The sequence below is a fragment of the Aythya marila genome, assembly GCF_965140915.1.
Source record: "Aythya marila genome assembly, chromosome: 6".
Classification (NCBI taxonomy): Eukaryota; Metazoa; Chordata; class Aves; order Anseriformes; family Anatidae; genus Aythya; species Aythya marila.
In genome coordinates this window covers 24,604,815-24,625,303 of record NC_139047.1, presented here as the reverse complement: position 1 = coordinate 24,625,303, position 20,489 = coordinate 24,604,815, and the positions used below count along the sequence as shown (strand labels likewise).

General features: G+C 43.7%; 1 protein-coding gene across 1 annotated transcript in view; it reads right to left on the bottom strand.

Annotated features, from left to right (window-relative positions):
- The window catches only part of ADCY5 (adenylate cyclase 5), a 215,830-nt gene that overhangs the window by 4,258 nt on the left and 191,083 nt on the right, over positions 1-20,489 (bottom strand). The window contains exons 12-20 of the mRNA XM_082763626.1: positions 19,191-19,278; positions 12,958-13,074; positions 11,253-11,417; positions 9,107-9,282; positions 5,298-5,324; positions 4,379-4,511; positions 2,227-2,490; positions 1,716-1,920; positions 750-874 (exon numbers count right to left, since the gene is read on the bottom strand). Of these exons, the coding sequence (XP_082619752.1) occupies positions 750-874; positions 1,716-1,920; positions 2,227-2,490; positions 4,379-4,511; positions 5,298-5,324; positions 9,107-9,282; positions 11,253-11,417; positions 12,958-13,074; positions 19,191-19,278 (1,300 nt within the window). The remainder of the gene's footprint in view (positions 1-749; positions 875-1,715; positions 1,921-2,226; positions 2,491-4,378; positions 4,512-5,297; positions 5,325-9,106; positions 9,283-11,252; positions 11,418-12,957; positions 13,075-19,190; positions 19,279-20,489) is intronic.

The window sequence follows — 20,489 nt, the reverse complement described above, 5'->3', positions numbered from 1 at the left end:
TTGAGGGACTGTCTTGTGGGAAAGTTTAAAGGGCATTGGATAAATACTGATCAGTTAACTGACAGCTTACTTGGATGGAAATGGCATGGCTTCCCCTCTTGGATTTTACCTCAGTTACTCATTATTTTTACATCCCTTCAGTATTTTCCTAGGGAATGACAATCTGTAAATGGGCATTGGCTCAGCAAGAGCAGGACAACAAAACCAAATCAATAGAAAGGTGACTGCCTGAACGCCAGGGAGATGTTTGATTACAAGACAGTTTCCATTAACCCAGTTAACCGTCCCCTCTCTCCAGTGTTATATTCTCATTCCACTGACGTCTAGCTCCTTGCTAGCCTCACAACACAGATGGCACTGTGAACAGAGACGTGACATACAGAAATACATTGACACGAGCCCTTGAAAAAGAAAACAACCCACACGTGCATGTAGCCTCACAGCAAAGCCACCAGCGTGAGTGGGTAAGCATCCCAGCAGGACGGTGTGCCCAGTGCCACTGAGGCGCTCAGGGAAGGAGCTCAGCTCAACACAGAACTAAACAGCAAGGTTTTGACCCAAGGTTGCTACATTGGTCAAAATTAAAAGGCACAGCTTGATGCTATTACTAGCATTGCCCAGTTCCCTTTTCTTTCAGAGCTGTATAAATAAATATATGACCTCAAGGAATAAAATACCAGTTCTAATTACATTCCAGAAGCCGTAAGCGATACAGGCAGTGTAAGTAAATTTTCCAGTGATTTCCTTACCTGAATCCTGTCAGGCACCCCTGTGCTGTCCATTCGGCTGGCTACATTCACCGTGTTTCCCCATATGTCGTACTGGGGCTTACGCGCTCCTATCACCCCAGCTACCACAGGACCAATATTGAGGCCTAGAAGGAGAGAAGAAATCCCACAATGCTCAGATCCAGCACAGGTGAACCACATGAAGCTTGAGGCAAGTTAATTTTCAGACAGTAAAAAGTCCTGAGGTTCATCAGTTCTAGCTGTGCTTTACCCTGACACATGAATTTGTTGCCAACAGCGGGGAAAGAAGCTTTAAAGACTAGTTGGCTTCTTTGATCAGTTATGACTGTCTGACTGGCAGCACTTGCTGCAGCTGCTCAATCCGCAGCTATTTTCCAGTACCAGATAGCAGGATAGGTGTTATTTGCCACCCTGTTGCCAAGCTAACTGCTCACTTGGATGTCAGCACAGGCTGTGATGCCAGGTAGATGCGAGACGGGCACTGCAGCATCCCGACAGCCTTCAAGTGCAAACCCCACACTCGACATCCTCACCTTTTCACCTCCTTCTACTTTCCTGTCTCTTTTTATTTCCTGATTTGACAGACAGCCTCATGCCCAACACCAGCTGTTGAACAGCAGGGCCTGGGACCATTGAGACTTTGGGCAGCGGACCACGTCACAGGTGAAGCGGGCCCAAGCAGAACCACTGTGTGTGACCAGGCCATGATAAGAACTTCGCTGCACCAAAGCCCAACTGCTCCTGGTTCTCCAGGGAGCTTTGGTAATAACACTGCTGCCTTAACAGCGCTGCTCTGACATTTCACAGAGGCCCAAGCAGGCAGACTGTTATTTTTCTGTCACTGGGTACAGAACAATTAACATAATTACACAGCTAAGGTAACCTCTATGTTTTTCTCTCTCTGTGAGATCCCCAGCTCAGAATGACCGCTACTGGTATTCAATCCCGTGAACGCAGTGACATTACCTATTTTCATCTGGAAGTTGTTGAATGAATGTTCATTAATGTATTTCATTTGGTCCATTAATCTCATGGCAAAGTCAGCCAGAGCTTTGATATGTGTCTTCCCTTCCTTGTCGTAAGTGGAGTCATTGAGGCCTGATGCAGCCATGTATGTACTGCCAATGGTTTTGATCTTCTCCAGCTGCCGAAATTGGTCTTCACTTATGATCTGTTAAACATGAGAAGTGCAGAGAAACTGAATAGTCAGACAGATCCATGCTGTCAGTGTCCTTGCCAAGTGTCCTCCCTTGGTACAAGCACTACAAAACTCTAGACAGTCCCCATTACTCAAAGTACACAAGGAAAGGGGGCAGAGGAGGGAAAAGGGAGTGAAATAAAAAAAATAAGACTTCTAGAATGGGGAGAAATGAAACATGGCACAAGGATTCAGTAAGCTACCTTCCTTCATAAGTTCAGCAAAACCCAAATAAACTCAATCTGTTTGCTCTATCCACACGCATTTTCAGTGACTTACTTCATCAAAGTCGGCAATGATCTCGTTGAGCAGTCTCAGACACTCCACCCCCTCATTGTTGGCCTCCAGTTCCACATAAAACTCTGAGAAGTTGCTTATGGAGGCGAACATGACAGCCACACACTCGCAGGACTGGTAGTACAGTTCATCATTTCGCCGCTCCTGAGCTAGGAAATGGGCTGCCACGTCCTTTGGCAAAATGTTGTGGAGGAGGCGTCTGTTATAGGCCTGCAGTTCCTCCATTTCTTCTTTCTCCTCAGTGGCCTAGTTTAGGAGGGAGAAAAAGACACACTTATTCTTTTGGTAACTGCTCTAGAGGAAAGAAAAAAGCTGAACGTGAACTCGCAGGGAAGACAGAAATGGAGGGAAGTGGGGGAACAGCAAAGAAGGGCAGAGGCAGAGAGATGCAGGAATGAGTTTTGCAGTGGAAGATGTTTGTCTTTGTGTGCACATGTAGATAAAAGCCAAAGGGGCTCCCTACAGGCAGACACCAAAATCCATTTTTGCTACATTTCTAGGCACTGAATCAGGTAATAACTACAAGGTCTGTTCCTTCCGGGAACTCCACTACAATCCTAGCACCCATGAACAGACATCGCTGGCTTTCCTAGACAAGCACATAGGGGTTCAGGAGGAGCATAGAGGTGTGGGTACTGATAACTTTTCTCTCCCCAGTTACCTGATGGTTGCAGTATTTTTCGCCTTGTTTACTTTTTGCCATTTTGAATATTTCTGAGCAAAGAGCAATGGGGTCAGGCAACAAACACGGGGTCAGGCAACAGCTGGAGACTGCACACCTGGTACAGAGGACATGTAGAGTGATTTGGGTAATGGGAGCCCTGGAGAGCACCCTGTGTACAGCATGATCACCTTCAGCAGAGGCAGCAATCAAAATTCCCCTAACAATGTATAACATTTTGAAATGGATTTTATTCAATTATTACTATTATTATTTTTCCAGTGCCTCTTGTCATTGCTGGAGAGCTGGAGTTAAAAAAAGGGCAGAATGTCCTCGCTCTTTTGGATGCTGGCGTGGACAAACACAGCTTAGCCATCTCAACAGCCACCACAGAAGGGATTACCTCCCCAACATCCCTTACCCACATGTTGGCAAAGAGACAAGCAATAGTTGCAAAGCACTTTATGACTTCTCTGGTTTCTAAAACAGGAAACTGGAGGTTAAGTGACAAAGCTGCTTTCAGAAGGTATGTCCAGCCAGAAGAAGAAAAACTCCTGGCTCTGCCTGGGGAAGCAATATGCTTCGGCCAGCTGAGCACAGACCTGGAACAGGCAAGCGAGCTCATCTCCTCCATTGTTTTACCATTTATAAACGAGGATAACAATGTTTACGTGCTTCCCAAGGAGCTTTAATTAATTGGTTCTTCCTCAGTGCCTCTTACTCGAACCACTGAGACCTATTATTAGAAAGATGTCCTGCTGTCCAGAAGGTAAAAAAATCTATAGAAAGCCTGCAGTCCTGTGGTCTCCCAGCTATGAGTCATGGGCAGAGCTGAGCCCTGTCCTGCTTACCTGAGAATCACACAGGACACCCTGACATCATTCACGGGCACACGTAGTGAAAATACTAACACTGAACCCAGGGATGGAAGCAAAGAGAGGCATTGTCTGTACCATGCTGGTTACCCAATGCCGCTGCCCAGGGGCTTAATGAAGATCGGACGTGAAGCCAGTTCTTACTGCTTAACAAGGTGGTGAATGAAACTGCAACTGTGAATCCTTCACATCTCTGAACACAGCAAACTAAAGTTGGCTGAACTCTGGGAAGCAAATCAACCGCGAATGTGAGCTTCTTACATTTACAGATTGTGTGATACTGCAGGTTCCTGCAACAGTGACAGGCTCAGGTGCCTGAGTTCATTAACCAAGATCTTCAGATCTACGATCTTTTATTGCAGGGACCATCCTAAGTGCACTTACAGGGAAACAAAGGGTTAAATTAAACAACCAGGATGTGAGGCACTCAGAATGAGAAGTACAAAAGGAGAAAGGAACATTACTGGTACGCCCAGCTAGGTGCCAGGCTCAGATTAAATTCAAAGGCATTTTATAACACTGAAACTTGATAGTAAATAACTCAGTAGTTATGCTAACACCAAAGACTATTCCTCCAACACAGCAAACACCCACTAACCTGGAGTTTCCAGAGGAAATCAAGCCTTGCAGTGGATTCCACTTGCTGGGCATGCAAATACAGTGCCAGGACAAAGACTGTAATGATGACAGGGGTGACAATCTTCAGCGCGACTCGTGTCATCACTGGCGAGCTGCAGCCAACAAAAGAGCAGAATTTCCCAGTTATTCTTAGTGTGGAGGAACACAGCACACTCCCCCGTTCTCACCTCAAGGCTAACTAACCACTGAAGAAAAGGCTTTTCTCCTTCCCTCTGTAGCCCATGTTGGTAAAGGGAAAACGATACCTGAAATAAGCTCAGGACTTTGACTTACAGGTGCTGGTTTCTGAAGCAGGACTTCAAAATCAGAAATTGAATCCAACTTCTTAAAGTGGGTTAACATCAATGTAAAAGCCACTTTCAAGAGAATAGCCATATGTGCTATGCTTGGCAAAACTGAAATGCTGACAGTTCTTCAGACTGTATTTACCAGGTCTCTTGCCTTGCCTTCCCCAGCCTCCGAAGTCTGGAACCGTTCTACGCTTCACATTTCGCTAATTAGACAATTTTAATGACTTTTGTCTTATAAAAAATCTAAAAGCTGGAAGGAACATTAAGATACATTCCCAACCCTTGTGACAAGCAAGTAAACAAAAATTGTTTGAATTACAGTTACACAGCATGAAAATATCATTGTGATAAAATCTTTAATTTGTAACTACAAGATCTATGAGACGCTCTGCAAAGCAAGTTCCCACAGGAAAGAGGATGCTCTGAGAGGAGCTATTGAGACAAAAGGGCAATACTCAATCCACGTAGGGTATGTGTGCTGTATTGCACTGGATCACAGTGGTGCATACATGCTGATACTGCACCTTGTGAACAGAAAATGTCTTCTGACACAAACCCATAAAAATACATCATGCCAAAGTGACTCACCATGGTAACGTTGCATTTGCTGACACGCTGCAAAAAAGAAAAGAAAACAAAACACAAAAACACAGACAAGGTTAGTAGAGCGGTGTGCTTCCTCTAGCACTCGTCCTTCTGTACCTAACGCAAGAGTACCTCTGCAATGTGGCACCTCTAACGCTGTGCGGGGCTATAGCCCTTTTAAAACAGAAAAGAGCAAAAAGACTGGGGGAGAGAAAAGGTCGCTGTCTGAGCTATGCTCGAAGATCCAGAGTGATGGTGCAACATGGTTAATTTAGTTAAAACATCTAAGGAGCACTGAGAGTCAGAGAATCGTTTGGGATTTGAATGTCAGTGTGGGATATTTAGCAAATGCTTGTGCATCTGTCACTACTTCATTAGGTCAGGCAGAAAGCGATTGATCTGAAGAAGGAAGCTTTTGGTTAACATCTCGTGAGGGTTAGCTGCCTTCTTCCCCACACATTGTAAGCCGGAGGCATGCCTAACTCCTTTACCTCTGGCACTGTCCCCTTTTTCTGCCAGTTGCTCGTCTCCAGTGCTGCACCTCGCTATGGGTACTGCACGCGAGTGCACTAAGAAAACCCTTATGCAGGCTGCTGTTACTATTCTCTATGCTGCAAAGGGCTCCTACGAAGCAGAGCTGCTGAAGATGGAGGGTGTGCTTTTCTTACAGTGAAAGGATGGAAAAGAGCTTTCTGGTAGGTAGTAGTTGGCTGAGTTCCCGACTGATTGATTGCTTAATGCTGCTGGTTTCTTCTCAAGAGTGGGCGGAGTATTAGGTGGCCGAGAACCTCGTATATGTATCTTTTAAAATACTGTTTAAATGGAAAGAAAGAAATCAGTGGTAAAATTACTGTATTGTCATTGACTTGTGGCTTTGCAGGCTACTGATGGGATACATCTTTACCTTGGGAAACTCACGTTTGTCCAAAGAGCATCAGACCAGAGTTTGCTCTCACTACGGTGTCAGAGCTAGAAATGATCAAAACTGAAATAGCCGAGGGAGCCTTGCTGAGCATAAAACTAACAAATAAAGCCATGGTTGCTCTTTAACCTTGTTTGCTCCAAGACATTTTTTTCATCTCTGAGCATGGAATTTCTTCTGACACAGATTTTGCAACCCGTGTTGTCTTGCACATGATCTATTGCGAGGCCTCCTGGCGAGCTCCAGCACTGACCACGCAGCAAAGCCCAGGTTGTGTCTGGCTCTGGACCCAGGCTGAGAGCCCTGGGGCCAGCAACTCCCACGCTAAAGGATGGAGCTAGTCGGAGCTGGAGACGCTCACTGCATGCAGCATGAGTCTCCTGCTCTCCTAAATCACTGCCTGGCTGAGGATGACTGACTGCCTCATTATCACTCAGTCTTATGACAAGATGGGGCAGATCTGACCTTTTTTGCTGGGCCTGCTGCTCAATGCGGGTGCTGTGCTTCCTCTAAAATCCTCAGCAGTAACACAGACTGTAAACCGCAGCAAATCCAGCATTTATACAAAACCTTTGGCTAACTGAAAATGCCCAATGCAAGCAATAATGGGAGTTGCACTGCTCCCCATGGGACAGACGTTTCCAGTAGGAGATAGCTCTTTAATTACTGGAAGATAAAATAGCAAGAAACTCACTAAATACATTCCTGTTCAAAGTTAGATGCACGTTTTTAGCAGGAAGAATGACTGATTTGGGGGACAGCTCCTATAGGACAGCAGCATCTCTAGGCTTGATGAACAAATTGCTGGGCAAAGCTTTTTAGGCTCCCCTAAGTTGAAACCTAACTGAGAAGCCCACATTGGTCCACCACATCTTTAAAACCAATGCATTTATCTCCTGCATGGGGAAAAGGTAAGATGGTAGAGCTCTGTGCATCCAGTTACACTTCATGTGTCACCGTGCTGGTGTGTCACTCCAACCAAGGCTACCCAGTCCCAACGTGTTACCGTCAGCCTTTCAGTTGCTTGCATGCTGTGTTGGTTTGTACACAGAAGTGTGAAGCGACATCTGCATCGCTTCTAATTAGTCAGAGCACCATAATGACTGCAGAGCAGACAGTAATTATGTCGCTACAACAGGCACCCAATTAAAGTAGTATGAGGTCATGCTTTTTTTTAATATCAGCTGGACAATAAGGTACATCTCTGAACTCCATGTTACATGCTGAGCTCCCGTCTTGCACAACGCACAAATGGACTGCCAGACTTTGAGGCATTAAAAAGCGGTCCGTGGAGCTCTCAGGACAAAACAAATACCATTTAACGAGAGAGAATACAGCACCACAGAAAGTTATTTCTGGGAAAACCTGCTAACCTTCTCCACTCTATTACTGACATTTTGATTGTGGAGTGACGTAAATTATACTACTAAGTGCTGTAATTTCACTTAGTGCTTGACTTACAAGAATGAAATGATATTTGGGATATAAAATGCTTTTATTTCTCTAATTGTGTTAGAAAATGATAAATAGCTTCCACTGTTGGAATACACACCATCTGCAAAAAAAGGAAGGGAAACCTCATTCTCCCCGTACCCCTGCAGAAAGCTCCAATGGGTTTCCTACACAATTTAATTTGCGTGACTTAACAAAATAATTTAAGTGATTACTGCCAAAGGATATAAAAGCCATACATCCATTGATTATTAATGGCTGCCCAGGAATGTTAAAAATCATGGAACATTTATGTGAAGGACAGAAGTAACCAGGTGCATCCAGTCAGTAGGGTTTAATGACCCTCAGGAAATTTGAGCAATTGCATCAGCTACTTCATAACACACAAAACAGCACAGGGTCAGGGGCATATCCTCAGCCACCCTCCTGTCTCAAGACAGGAGCAACCATAGGTACAATCCTTACAGATGTTTCACCTAAATTGGCCTTTAAACCATCAGGATTGGACATGTTACAATTGCCCTGCTGGGTTATCCCGTTGCTTACCAAATCTTTACTATTAAAGAATTTCTCAGCATCTGTGCAAATACTTTGGTATGATTCAAATTCACGTTCTACCCACACCTGAGCACAATTGTTGCCCAAGAGGGGAAATCAAAAAAAAAAATTAGTTAACATAACAATACAAACTCCCAGTGAGAAATGAAACCTGTGGTGGAGGGAGTGTTTATGAATGTGCCTAATTTACCTCCCTGACATGACTTTCAGGAGAGGGGTACCCATGTCAGTGGATGGTGGTTGCAACCATGATCAATATGGCCTTTGCTTACAAACTACCTTTTGTAAGCAAAAAGGTAACTGGATACTCCCTCTTAGCCCAGGTCCCTCGGTGGGGAATTGTGCTGTGATGCCAGCTTTTCAAATGCAGACACATGCCCAACAGCAGCAAGGAGATCACTAGCCAAAAGTCAATTATATTTTTCGGGTGCACTACAACAGATGCACAAATATCTCAGTGGTTCATTACCACACCCCTGAGCCACCTCAAATTTGTAGGGGATTTTTTTCTTGAGAGAAAAACATTTCTATATTGAGAGTGTATTACCAGAAGAAGTGAGAATGACTAACTGCAGCTCCCCATTTCTGGAAGAAAAAAAAAAAAACACAGATCCACTCTGATTGCAGTTATATTTTGTTATTAATAGAAGGTTCATTAGTCAAGTTCCAGAATAAAAAGGTCTTAAAGGGAACTGTGATCTCCTAATCTTCAGAGGTGGAGAGCAGCATAGACAAACTTTAATTTACAGCCTGCCTGCCCTGGTACCATGCACTTCCCTTGCTTGCACCATAGCCTTGGCACACCCATCCACCTAATGTCTCACTGAAATCACTGGGTGAAAGAAATTAGGTGAAGATTTCAGAAGTGAAAGGCACTTACTAGGTGTTAGCTGTAACCAGGAGATCTGCATTGTCAAAAAGGTTCACCCCTGGCACTTCCACAATGAGAACATATATAAATTCAATGAATAACATAAGGATCAGTTTTCCAATACAGCTGATCTGAAGGAACACAGAGCAGGCCAGGAGACTCAATAAGACACTGTAGGTAAAGTACTGTATAAAGACAAAAAGGGGGAAAAAACAGAAGAGAGATGAATGTCAGCTGGATAAACCAAAACTGAAAACAAAGGAAACTAAACAGAGGGATAGAAAGGGATTGGGACTCATGTGGTTGGGCTGAATGAACATGTAGACTTGGTTCTGCTTGTGGGATCCTCCAACACTGCAGGAGATTTAAGTGTTAAATCTGAACTGATGGAGAGAACAAATCTAGCATTCCTTATCAGGCATTATTTGCTTTACACTCGGGAGGTGTAGGGCTCACACCTATAGACACAAGGTTGTGGTGTAGGCTCACCCTGGACGTGGCTGTTAAATTAGCAGAAAGCCCCATCCAGTTATTTTGGAATACTCCGTGTTTTGAAGTCAAATTTGGGTCCCAAATCTATGTACTGCACATTACACAGGACCAAGGGTATTATGAATTCCCCTGTCAGGACTTACAGGCAACCGCTTGAGGCCAAATGGAAAGTATTGCCCCTGCTGATGTGATGCACTGAACCCATTGGCAAAATATGAGCTGGACGTGCTTCTACCAATGCCCAACACTGTGATCTTTTTTTTTTTTTTTTTTTTTTTTTTTTCCTGCCAGCAGCTGCAAAACCAGCCCGTGTATGTGTGGTAGCTCAGCCTGCTGCCACACCTTGCTTTAGCAGTCACCAGGGTACAAACTTCTGCCAATCTGATAGCTGAATGTTTACCATGCCAGTGCTTTCCAGTGTGATTGCAGGTTGTGAGTATCGCTCCTGGGAAAGCTGCTATAGGTGTAAAACCAAAGAGGTACGTTATCCAGCTCATCGCCTCCCAGCTATCAAACCCGTGAAGCTTTAAGTTTCCACTCTGTCCAGACAGGCCTATTTCTGGCCTAACAACTGTACCCATCTTTTCAGTTAAAAGCAAACCGTGGTTGAAGAATAAATATGCTCGTGTTCTGAGCTCATTTATTAATAGTTAATTGCTGATATATTCAATTTGAGAAAATCACTTGTACAGCTTGTTATTTGACTCTTCAATTTCTAGAAAATGTGTGGGTGTTCCTTGTGGCTGAGGTAGGATCCCCCCACCTCTGAAAGCACACTGGGAGCAAGAGGCACCTCCTGTACCAGCTCCAACATCTGCCCTGCAGAGTGCCGGGGAGGGACTCCTCCCTCCTTCGCCCATCGAACAGCAGGAGCTGCCTCGATGCTGTGTTAGCATTCCCTGCACGCGGAATGGCTGCTCCCCATTGATTATAACCCCTCTTGTCCTGAACCAGCACTCCTCACCACATTCTGATGAGTGCAGGCTATTTCCAGTTTTCCACTGTGCCAGATTTTGCTCCTGGGTCTTTCTGCGGACACACCAGGAGCCTGTGCGGGGTTGAAAGTCACACTAATGGTGGTCTCGAAAACCTCACTGAATCAGACTCTGGCAATATTCCCATCAAATAAAATTGAAACAAATTCAGTGGGATACCAGGGCTTTCAGTAGCACCCTGGACACCTGTATGGTTACAGATAGGCCATAAATCTGAAAAAATTATAGCATAAATCCAGATGGTTTTGCCATAAATTCTGCCTGCATGCTAGTGAGATTTTTCCCTTCACTTTTCCATTTGCAGCAGACAATACACATAGTGGCCATGACACATAAACTCACAGAAAGGTCTTGAATAGCTATGCAAAAGGATGATTTTTTTGGCAAAGTATTCTACCACTGTGTAAAATGTATTTGCTTTTTGCCATTAAAAACAATTATAAAAGCCTACCGATTATTCAACCGTGAAGGAACTTAAATGTGGCTGTGGACTCCTGATAACAACTTCAGCCACTTAAGTTTGTGAGCAGTGGCCTGCGTCAGCCTTATAACATCAGTCAGGAACAACCTCCTTTCCTCTGAACCACCACCATTTATCGCACAGTTTTATAGCTCCTTCTCAGGTGAAGCTCTGCAGCCCCCCCCTTTTTTTTTTTCCCAAGCAATACCTCTGGAAAGTTGCAGTTAGGCAAAGGACTGTCACAGAATCCCTGCAATGTGCCCAGGCTGTAGTTGGAAGTCAGGTTGCTGATAAGGCATATATCCACCCGGTCAGGAGTGATGTTGTATTCTGCAGCCATGCAGCTGGCAAGATCCACAGTGCTGCACATGAACTGAAGAAAAAGATGGTATTAAAGGCACACACAAGGAGAATAAAATCAAATAGTTTCTAACAATTAAAAAGCGTCTTGAAAATGGCTGTAGCAGGGGAATAATCAACGTGCAAAATGAGATTACCAATCTATGTTTTATTGGATATGCAATGGCTGTGCTTTTCTCTCCCAAAAGAATAGTTAATAAAACCCAGGTTGTGCACACTAGAAAGCTAGTTTGGTGTTCAACTTTTGTGAACAACTTTATGCCTAAAAGCTTACAGGCAGAGAGATTGTAGATAAGTACAAACACATTCAATTTTCTGTGATAAGCTCCTGGTGTATTTCTACTGATAGCAATTTCTGAACTGGTAACTTTCATCTGCCATCTCGAAGTCCCTAACACTTCTGCTGTGGGTTGTTGTACAGGAAACACTTTACTGGAAAGGCTCAATCAACATTTTATGTTATATTGAGGAAGCAGTAGAGCCCCATTCTGATCTCCATGTGCTGTTCCATTTGTCAATTTTGGAAAATTTTACACCAAGCAAGTCCCAATTGCAAAGAATCAAACATTACACAGAAAAATAAGTTTCTTCTGTGTGGTGCTCAGCAACCCACACCAGCTTTTTGCAGGTGTGCTGTGGGCGAAGGCAGTGGGGTGCCAACGCCACTGAGCTGGCACCTCCTATACAAGCACCTCAACAGAGCACAAAACTGTTCCTAAATCTCCACAATGCAAGTAGGGAAGCTTAGGCAAGAGAAAATAGTGATCTGACTTCAGGTGTTAAACCTCTCCATTCCAGTGCAAGTCAGCATTGCCTCAGTTGAGGCTGTAACTGAAAGCAGAGTCATGAGAAATCTTTGTAGCTACTCCCAAGTCCCGGGACCATCTATCTCTCTCTCTCTTTCTCTTTTTTCTCCCTCTCTTAAAAATTGAAATAGATGTATTTTAAAGCAGTTTCTTTAAAATGCATTCAGCCTTGAAGCCATGTGTACAAGTGAGAAACCAGCAGCCACGGGGACCTAGAAAACAGCCAGTCTCCCTCTGAGCCTGAAATCAGCAGTGGTGTTTGAATGTGAAGCAAAACCACCCCAGTCCCAAAAGTGCAACTTAAAGTGAAGTCTTTACAGTCCCTGTTAAGTGATTACTACACTCGGAGCAAGACTCAGTGCTGTGCAGACGGCCAGCACAAAGCCCACACAACACTTAAGTCCCACTCAGTACAGTGGGAGTTAAATGACGCATAGGCCTCGTGCTGGCCCTGCATGCTGGGGTGCGTTTCAGGCATGGTTTATGTACTTGTAGCAGGAGCATTTAAAGAATCAGAAAAGAACACGGGCAGAAATGAGTACCAGGCATAAAATAGGCTATAGGTATGCAGCTGCCTGGCTCCCATTTCCTTTCTGTGCCCAAAAAGCAAAAGGGGGCTGACCTCAGATGCTGTAAGCATTAGGCAGGATTACATTAAACCCAGTGGTTGCAAGGGTTATAATGCTGCAGAGCACTAATAAGAAAACTGTAAAGAACTGAGTGGGTCAAGGGAAATAATGCACATACCATGTTGACAAAGGCAGATAGAAAAACCAGGATAATGGCAAAGACTCCAACTAAGGTACTATTGGTCCTGGACTGTACAATCTTCCTAGAAAGAGTCTGGAGTGGAGCTGGGAAAAGCTGGGTGTGGAAGAAAAAAAAAAAAAAAAAGATTATCTAAACATGTAAAATCATTGCTTATTTTACAGATTACAACTTGCATTTAAACTGCCCACATCCTCCAGTGCAGTGTCTGCGTGGATGCTGCACAGGGGTCAGACAATGGCTGCAGGGATGGCAGCTTTGGGACAAAGAGGAGCAGGAACGTGACAGCTTGGTGGCCAAATCTATTTATTCCTTCCTAGTGGAAAGGCTTCTGCCTGGTCTCAGTTTGTGAGCCAAGATAGCACTGTTCACAGGCCTGCACTCATCCTGCTGTGAGAAGCAAACCACAACCACCTGTAACTGAAATAACAAGGAGCTTGTAAATTACTGGATTAAAATTTTTAAAAAGCAGAAATGAAAAAAAAATGTGTTATATCCCTTTGATGAAGAAGCGATACCACAGCACTTTCCGGTGCCATTTCAGAAACACATTTAAAAAGTCTTGGCCAGCTTCGTGCTGTGTTACACCCTCACTGGAGAAACCAGCTGGCCTCGTCTCATCTGCAACACTCGGCACCACAGACACAGAGGGCTAAAAATAACCTCTGGTAGGGGCAATCACAGAGCTTCCCTAAATAGTCTGTTCCAGAGATTAGCTATTATCAAAGTTAGATTTCTTCTAATTGCCTTCTAACCATACTCCTGCAGCAGTCTTTGCTTTCAGGTGCTGCCCTGTACCCTAGGTAGAAACTATCTCTGCATTGAAGCTAGACTAACCAGGTGTGGTCTGCAGCAAGGGTCACACCTCAGCATCGATGAGGACTCCTTGCTCTGCAGCAGTTACCAGAGAAGTCCAGAAGGCATTGAAACGAACTCCTCTCCATTCAGCACCACCAATCCAGTGCACAACTGAGGGCTGGAGCAGCGAGAGCTGGACACAGAACATCCTTGAGCACACCACCCTTTGACAGGAGAGCATCAGCTCTGCAGAGCCCTTCCCCTCTCTGCCTCTCTGGACAGGGGCTCTGCTGAGGACTGCCAAAGTTTTCCAGAATCCAACTCTCCTTCCTGTACCCGCAGACCGTGTGAATAACCAAGCCACTAGAGGGTATTTTTAGAGACACAAAGAAGCAAGCAGCACAGCGACACGGCACTGCAATTTAACGATGACTAATGTTTCTATTAAAAGTCCTGCTTTTCCCTTTTATCCTTCACTCTTACATCTTCAGAGATGCAACGTTTTGTCAATGCATAGCTTCCCACACAGCGACCCTACAACGTAATTACGAAGCGTTAGAGTGACTGAAGCACTGATTAGCTGCTGACTTTTACAGAGGGAAAGAGAGGCCGACATGGCGAGAGTCTAAGGAGCCAATTTCACCAGTGTATGTGAACTTCAGGAGGGAGGAGAGGGCAAGTCTCTGTTTGGGGTAGCAGGGTGGAAAGGGGAAATTGGGGTCCTGACTTATTGGTTGAGAATTGATTGAAATTCACTGAAAATTTATACAATCCTTCAGGCTGAGGAAGCCTCCTTCTGTAATCTCTGGGAAATCAGGCACCTAAATAAAACTCAGGAGCACTTTGTTGTGGATCTTGGCTCAAGCCCCTGCTGCCAATGATCCCAAAAAAAAGCCTGACTTCGAACCAAGCCTGAGATATCAAGCAAAGCTATCAGTGGAAGACACTTAAAGTCTAATGAAAGCATGTTTTCTTTGTATTAATCTTGGTTCTCATTACCAAGATTAGGCAAAATAGGGAAAATCGTAGGTCAGTAAACAAGTGCAGATGGAAAAAGTCCTGAGGAGGTAACAAATGCCAGAAACCACAGGAGGTTAGGATTGCAATGGAGAACACAGCAGCACAGCTGGGCCGCACATCTGAGCAGTCTCTGCCTTAGGAACAGCCTTCATGCAGGCTCTGTAACTCTGCAAACCTCTCCCCATGTTAGAGGCAGATCCAGCAACAGGAACACTTGCAGTCTGGAGGACCTCTGTGGTAGAAGTGGAGAACCTGTCTCAGCTCTGACAGGTCAGCTCTGCTCTAGCAGCATTCCTTCCATAAAGCATCTACAAGTCAGGGGTATAACAGTCCCAAAAAAAGACAAAAAGAGAAAAACAAGAAAGAAAAGAAAAGTGGATGACTTTTTCTCCCATTCTCCATTGAAAAAAAGAATCCTGCTGTCCTAGTAAAAGAAGGAGAAGAATCAGGATGTTATGGTACAGTGAAAATCTGTTCCCTGTTGCTGGCCAGCCCTCTGGTTTTGCACTGCCCAGCATCATTTACTCCTGTTAATACAGTTCAAATCTTGCCGTAGTGAAGAATGATACAGAGAAGGAGGGTCTGATGAAATGGCACCTCTGAGCATGCACAGGCATCTCCTGGGAAATGGGATGGAAGGGAAGTGTGATTTTGGGGACTCTGTCATTTGGCTATCCAAGATTCATATTTGGGTTGCCACAGAAACTTGAGACCACTTGTTAGCCCTCTTAAAATCTCCATGCCAGGAAAAATAGCCACAGTGGGAAAGAGGAAACTGGGCTCTCTAGTCAATTCCAGTTCATTGTACACTGAAATGCATAAATGCTGCAGGATGACCTCAGTTCCCATAAGAGAGAGCATGCAAGTACACAGTGAATGCAGAAGGGGAAATCAGGCACTGTTGTACAGGCGAAAATCCAAATTTAAAAAGCAACAAGTACTAGTGCTACATTGAAAATGATCCACATCATCCATTCATTTGCATGACAAAAAATAAATAAAAACTGTACTTTGCAGTAACAGCTAATCACAGACAGAAGAGTAATATTTGTCCTTTTTATCTTCTTAAGATATATTGTGGACATGGAAAACTGCTTAGATAATTGCTGTTGTTCTGTGAGATGAAAAAAAATAGGAGGTCTTTAAGTTCTGATTTTTCAATTTGTAATAAAAGCCTTTGAGTCATTTCGAAGTACATTAAGATGCTTCTGGAGTAAAAGACAATATCTCCAGGCAACTTGATGTTGCAAGTCCATTTATGTAACTTATTTCACAGAGATTTATTAGTCTATAAAAAAGTACAGTTTTCAGAAGTATTTTTCCCTTGTCTGAGAAGAAAAAAAAAATAAAATAGGAGCTTCTAGTGCAGCCTTCGGAGACAGAGAAACAAGTAGGCAAACTGGCCCTATGCAAAACCACAGTCGCAAAATCCTATCTTAATCTCTGAAAGAGACTAAGGGATAACTTGAAATTTCTCTCACACATGCTCCCAGGAACATGCAAGAAGTTAAATTCCACACAGCAGTTTATATACCAGGAGTTAAGGATTTTAAGAAAGAATACAAACTTGATAAGTTAGCAGCAAAACAGATGTCTGACAGTGGAGTATTTGCAAAGGGACCCTGGTTCCCATGACCTTAGACTCTGTTGGGAAGGAAAACCATCTCACGGTGGCCAAGTCTTCATTGAGTATCAAAGTGAAGAACTGGAACTCTCTTGTTTATTACAGCTGAAGAAACTTGGAAAGCCAAGCTGGCTGCATTGGCAGGTCCAGGATCAACTTCTAGTCCGTGGAGAATTTTATAGTAGAAGATAATAATGACAGCAAAAGAAAATAAAACATGATCAAGCTGTCCTGAAAGAGCCTGCTGGCCACTGTCAAAGCCTGAGTTGGAGAGGCCACAACAAGGAAGGAAGGAAAAAGAGTCACTTATCATATAACAACACAGCAAGCAGGCAAAAGTTATGCTTATACTGTTATCCTGAGGAGGACACCTGCTTTCTGACTTTGTATGGAAGAAACCACTGGTATGTAAAATACATGCTTTCCTATCCCACATCCGAGTGTGAAACAAAACAAATAAGGCTGACATCTCTGTGTCTTAAAATTTTATCTAAAGGTTCTGTAAAAGTACCTGCCTTCCTTGTGTGTATTTGTAAAAAGGCTTCCTGAAGCAATGTGCAGCACAGGAATAAAGTACTACCCCTTAACCAGGGGCTGGGTAAACATGCTGATTAAAAAACTCTGATGTGAAACAACAAAATCTTCAATGACAGAAGTAGGCTGCAACTGCTGGGAGCTGCTGCCAACATACAGGTAGCTGACAACGCAACCATACAGCAGAAGTACCTGTCCCCTAAAAAAGCCATCTCTTAATCAGATGTTGTCAGCCAAGGCTAATTTGGAGCACTAAAATGAGGTAATCAAAAAGGTACTGGAGCTAGAAAGCTCTCTGTTTTCAACATTTGCAATTTGTGCATATAAGGCACTGACCTCACTGTTATACAAGAGCACCTTGTGAGCCCAGGACAGAATGCTGAAAACTCGCTTTTCAGAACACTTCATAAAATCCTGTTAAATTCTGATATTAGTCTGAATCCATTCCGATGTCTTGTGTTCCCAAAGCCTGTCCACTGAGGCAAAAGCAGACTAAAACTGGTTGCAGGCACCAGTGAACAGATTTCTTCTACAGGAACTCGGAAGGTCAAGGCAAAGAAAGCAAGACTGAACATTCCCCACAGTCACGGACTGAAGAATGCTATGTGCCTTTTAAATTCGTCATTAAGATAAGTAATAATATTAAATAAACCAAAAAGCTCCAAAGCAAAATCAGACCTTTGAATTATGCCAGAAGTGAGTGCTGCTGTCAGTACATGGAGGCAGTCTAAGCTTGTAAAAGCCAGCGTGTGACAAACAACCGTGCACTTTGAAATCTGTCTCGTGGCAAATCCGCCACCTCGAATCCTTCAGGGGTCTGGGTCTGCTGCAGCTCTTGGCTCTGTAATTGCACAGCACCACAGGTGAGCTGGTGTGCTGGTCTGGCTCTGCTTGGCTGCCAGTGTGTTGGGATGGTTCTGCTGTGACACTGCAGTGTAAATAGGCTCCAGCACAGCTCTGCGCAGTTTATAAAGTAATGACACTCAACAGCACCTTCACATGTACTGGACACACAAAATATAACCAGGCATCAGTGGATACCATTTCTCAACTCAAGGGACCCAAGCCTTTCTATTAGCACTGTTATCTCTGACTTGTAAGTCTCATTGATGGTAAACAAGCAGGACTCATGAGATGCTGCACTTGGCTCCCTTTAAAAATGTCATGAGCCCAAGGGAAGCCCCATGAGCTGTTAAGTTCAAATATAACCTGAAGCTTCTTTCACAGCTCTTATTAAATGAGAGGGCAAAGCTTAATTCTTCAAATCTAACTTTCAAAAATCAAAAAGATGTGAAAGGTGTAAGTCTGTCAAAAGCACCCACCTTCAACTATTAAAAATGGCACAGAGAAGATAACTAAAATGAGGCAAATCATATGTCTGACATAATCTGTTACCTGACTATTTCTTCTGCAGAAAAATTAATGCTTCTGAGCTATTTTATTCCAAGCTCTGAGTAACAAAGGTGAGCTTGTGCTGAGGTGCCCGAATCTGTATGTTTTCCAGGTTCAGACACTGGAATGTATGGAATCTCCATGTGTGGAATGGAAGTAACCTCAAAACAGCAGATACAATCAACTAGCATGAGCATTTTAATACAAATACCTTTGTGTGAAAAAGATGAGTGTATCACCCTTTCCAAAGCACTGTGGCCATTTTGCCACAGAATGCCAACAATAATTAGCATGATTTCAGATTTCACACAATGTATTTCTCTGCTTACCAAAACCAGTTACAAGAAAGAGCTCACTAAATGCTGGAAGCTCTGTATAGTCATCTGAGAATGGCTGATAAAGTTATATATGTTTATGGCTTTTACTTCCCCTCAGGACATTTTTCCTTCATGATATTCTGCTTCTGATAATCTGCCTACCCAAACATGCATATGCAGCAGGGGACAGTACACAGGCTACGCCGCAGGAAGTTTACAGGGAGGAAACGAATGGTCAGTGTTTTGTTCCACATTGGGAAATGTGTTCTTATATCAATATGAGAGTGCCTGCAGGGGACTTAATAGACATGCAGATCCACAGAGTGATTACTGCTTGCTGAGCTAAAGAGATGCCAACCCTAACATCTGTTTGCAGTTCGTTCTGTCTTATCAAAGGCTTTTTCTGTAACCCTTGTCACATAGTGTGGATAGGGTGGCTAACAAAACACGCTATGTTAGCTGAAGAAACAGATTACTGAACCACTTAGATTTGGCAAAGGACTTTACAAAGAAACCACGTTACTCACCTTTACACAGGAGTAAATGACCGAAACAAACACCACTGTGGTCAGGATCAGGAAACAGGTCAGGTAAAAACCCAGCATAAACGTAGAGCTGAAAGCAAGGAGGTTTCTTTTTAATGCACATCATATAGAAGAGCTACAGCTCTGCTCTCAAGACTATGACATTTGTACAAGCTATGACACACTGCACAGGCTTTCCAATTAGGATAGCAGTAGGAGATACGAGGTGCCTTGAATACCAACAGATACTCTGCCCTATTTGAATTACTCACGCAGGCTGCAGAGCAGAGAATGCTGTATCTTTTACAGCAATCACCTTCCTGCCAGGGTGACAGCAGAGGGATTGAGAAATATCTACCATGCTTGAGGAGATGATGGAACAATCTGTTATGGTGGGTCAGCCCTGTCTGGCTGTGGGTAGGGGACCTCAGGAAGGAAAGTGTGCTGCGCACTGCAGTGAGGCTGAGTGCACGTGAAATCTGCAGGGGAGGCACGTTTCATGTTAAGCTGATGAAACCCTCTTATTTGTGCCCTTTATTTGTGCTTCAGGAATTGCTGGGATACCTGGTGCTTTTTATGAGGGAACACACAAGGGAAAAGCTTGGTGGGGATAGCTAACTATTTTTGCCATGTCTGCGCTCTGTCCTGTGTATGGGATGGAAGCAACCATGGCACGAGGACAGACAGGGAAAACAGCTTTAGCCTGGTCAGCTTGAGATGTTCTTCTGTTTTCTCTGTTCCTCTCAACTTTGAAGTACAAACAGGACCCCAGGGCCAACTTTGTACTATGCATTTTGATGTGTTTTGATCATGAAGATATTCAACAACAATTTCACAGTGATTGGTCTCAGTATGAAAGGACAGGCCCCCTCCCAGGAGTTTGCCTTGTTCATAATTTAAAGGAAGTATTCTTGCAACGTGACATTAAGGCTAACCACACCAAAGCCAGCTGGTCTCTGTGTTCTCTCATGACTACTAAGATAATTGTACTTGCTAATTCACTGTTTGAGCCTTTGTGAAATTCATTAAAGCTATTCCTCTTTATCATCATAAATTACCACTGCCATTTTGTCTCTAGTGTCAGATTCAAATTCCACATTGTGTCTTTGATGAAGCCCTGATGGTGACACATACACTCCTGTGGTTTCTGTTGCTGCTTATCTGTTACCTTCAACAGAAGACCAAAACTATGCAACTGAAATATCAAGAAAGACAAACCAAAAGTTGAGGGAAAGTATATCTGACCTGCAGTTAGAACACAAAATTTTATTTACTCTCTAACCCAATTATCTTTGGCCAAGC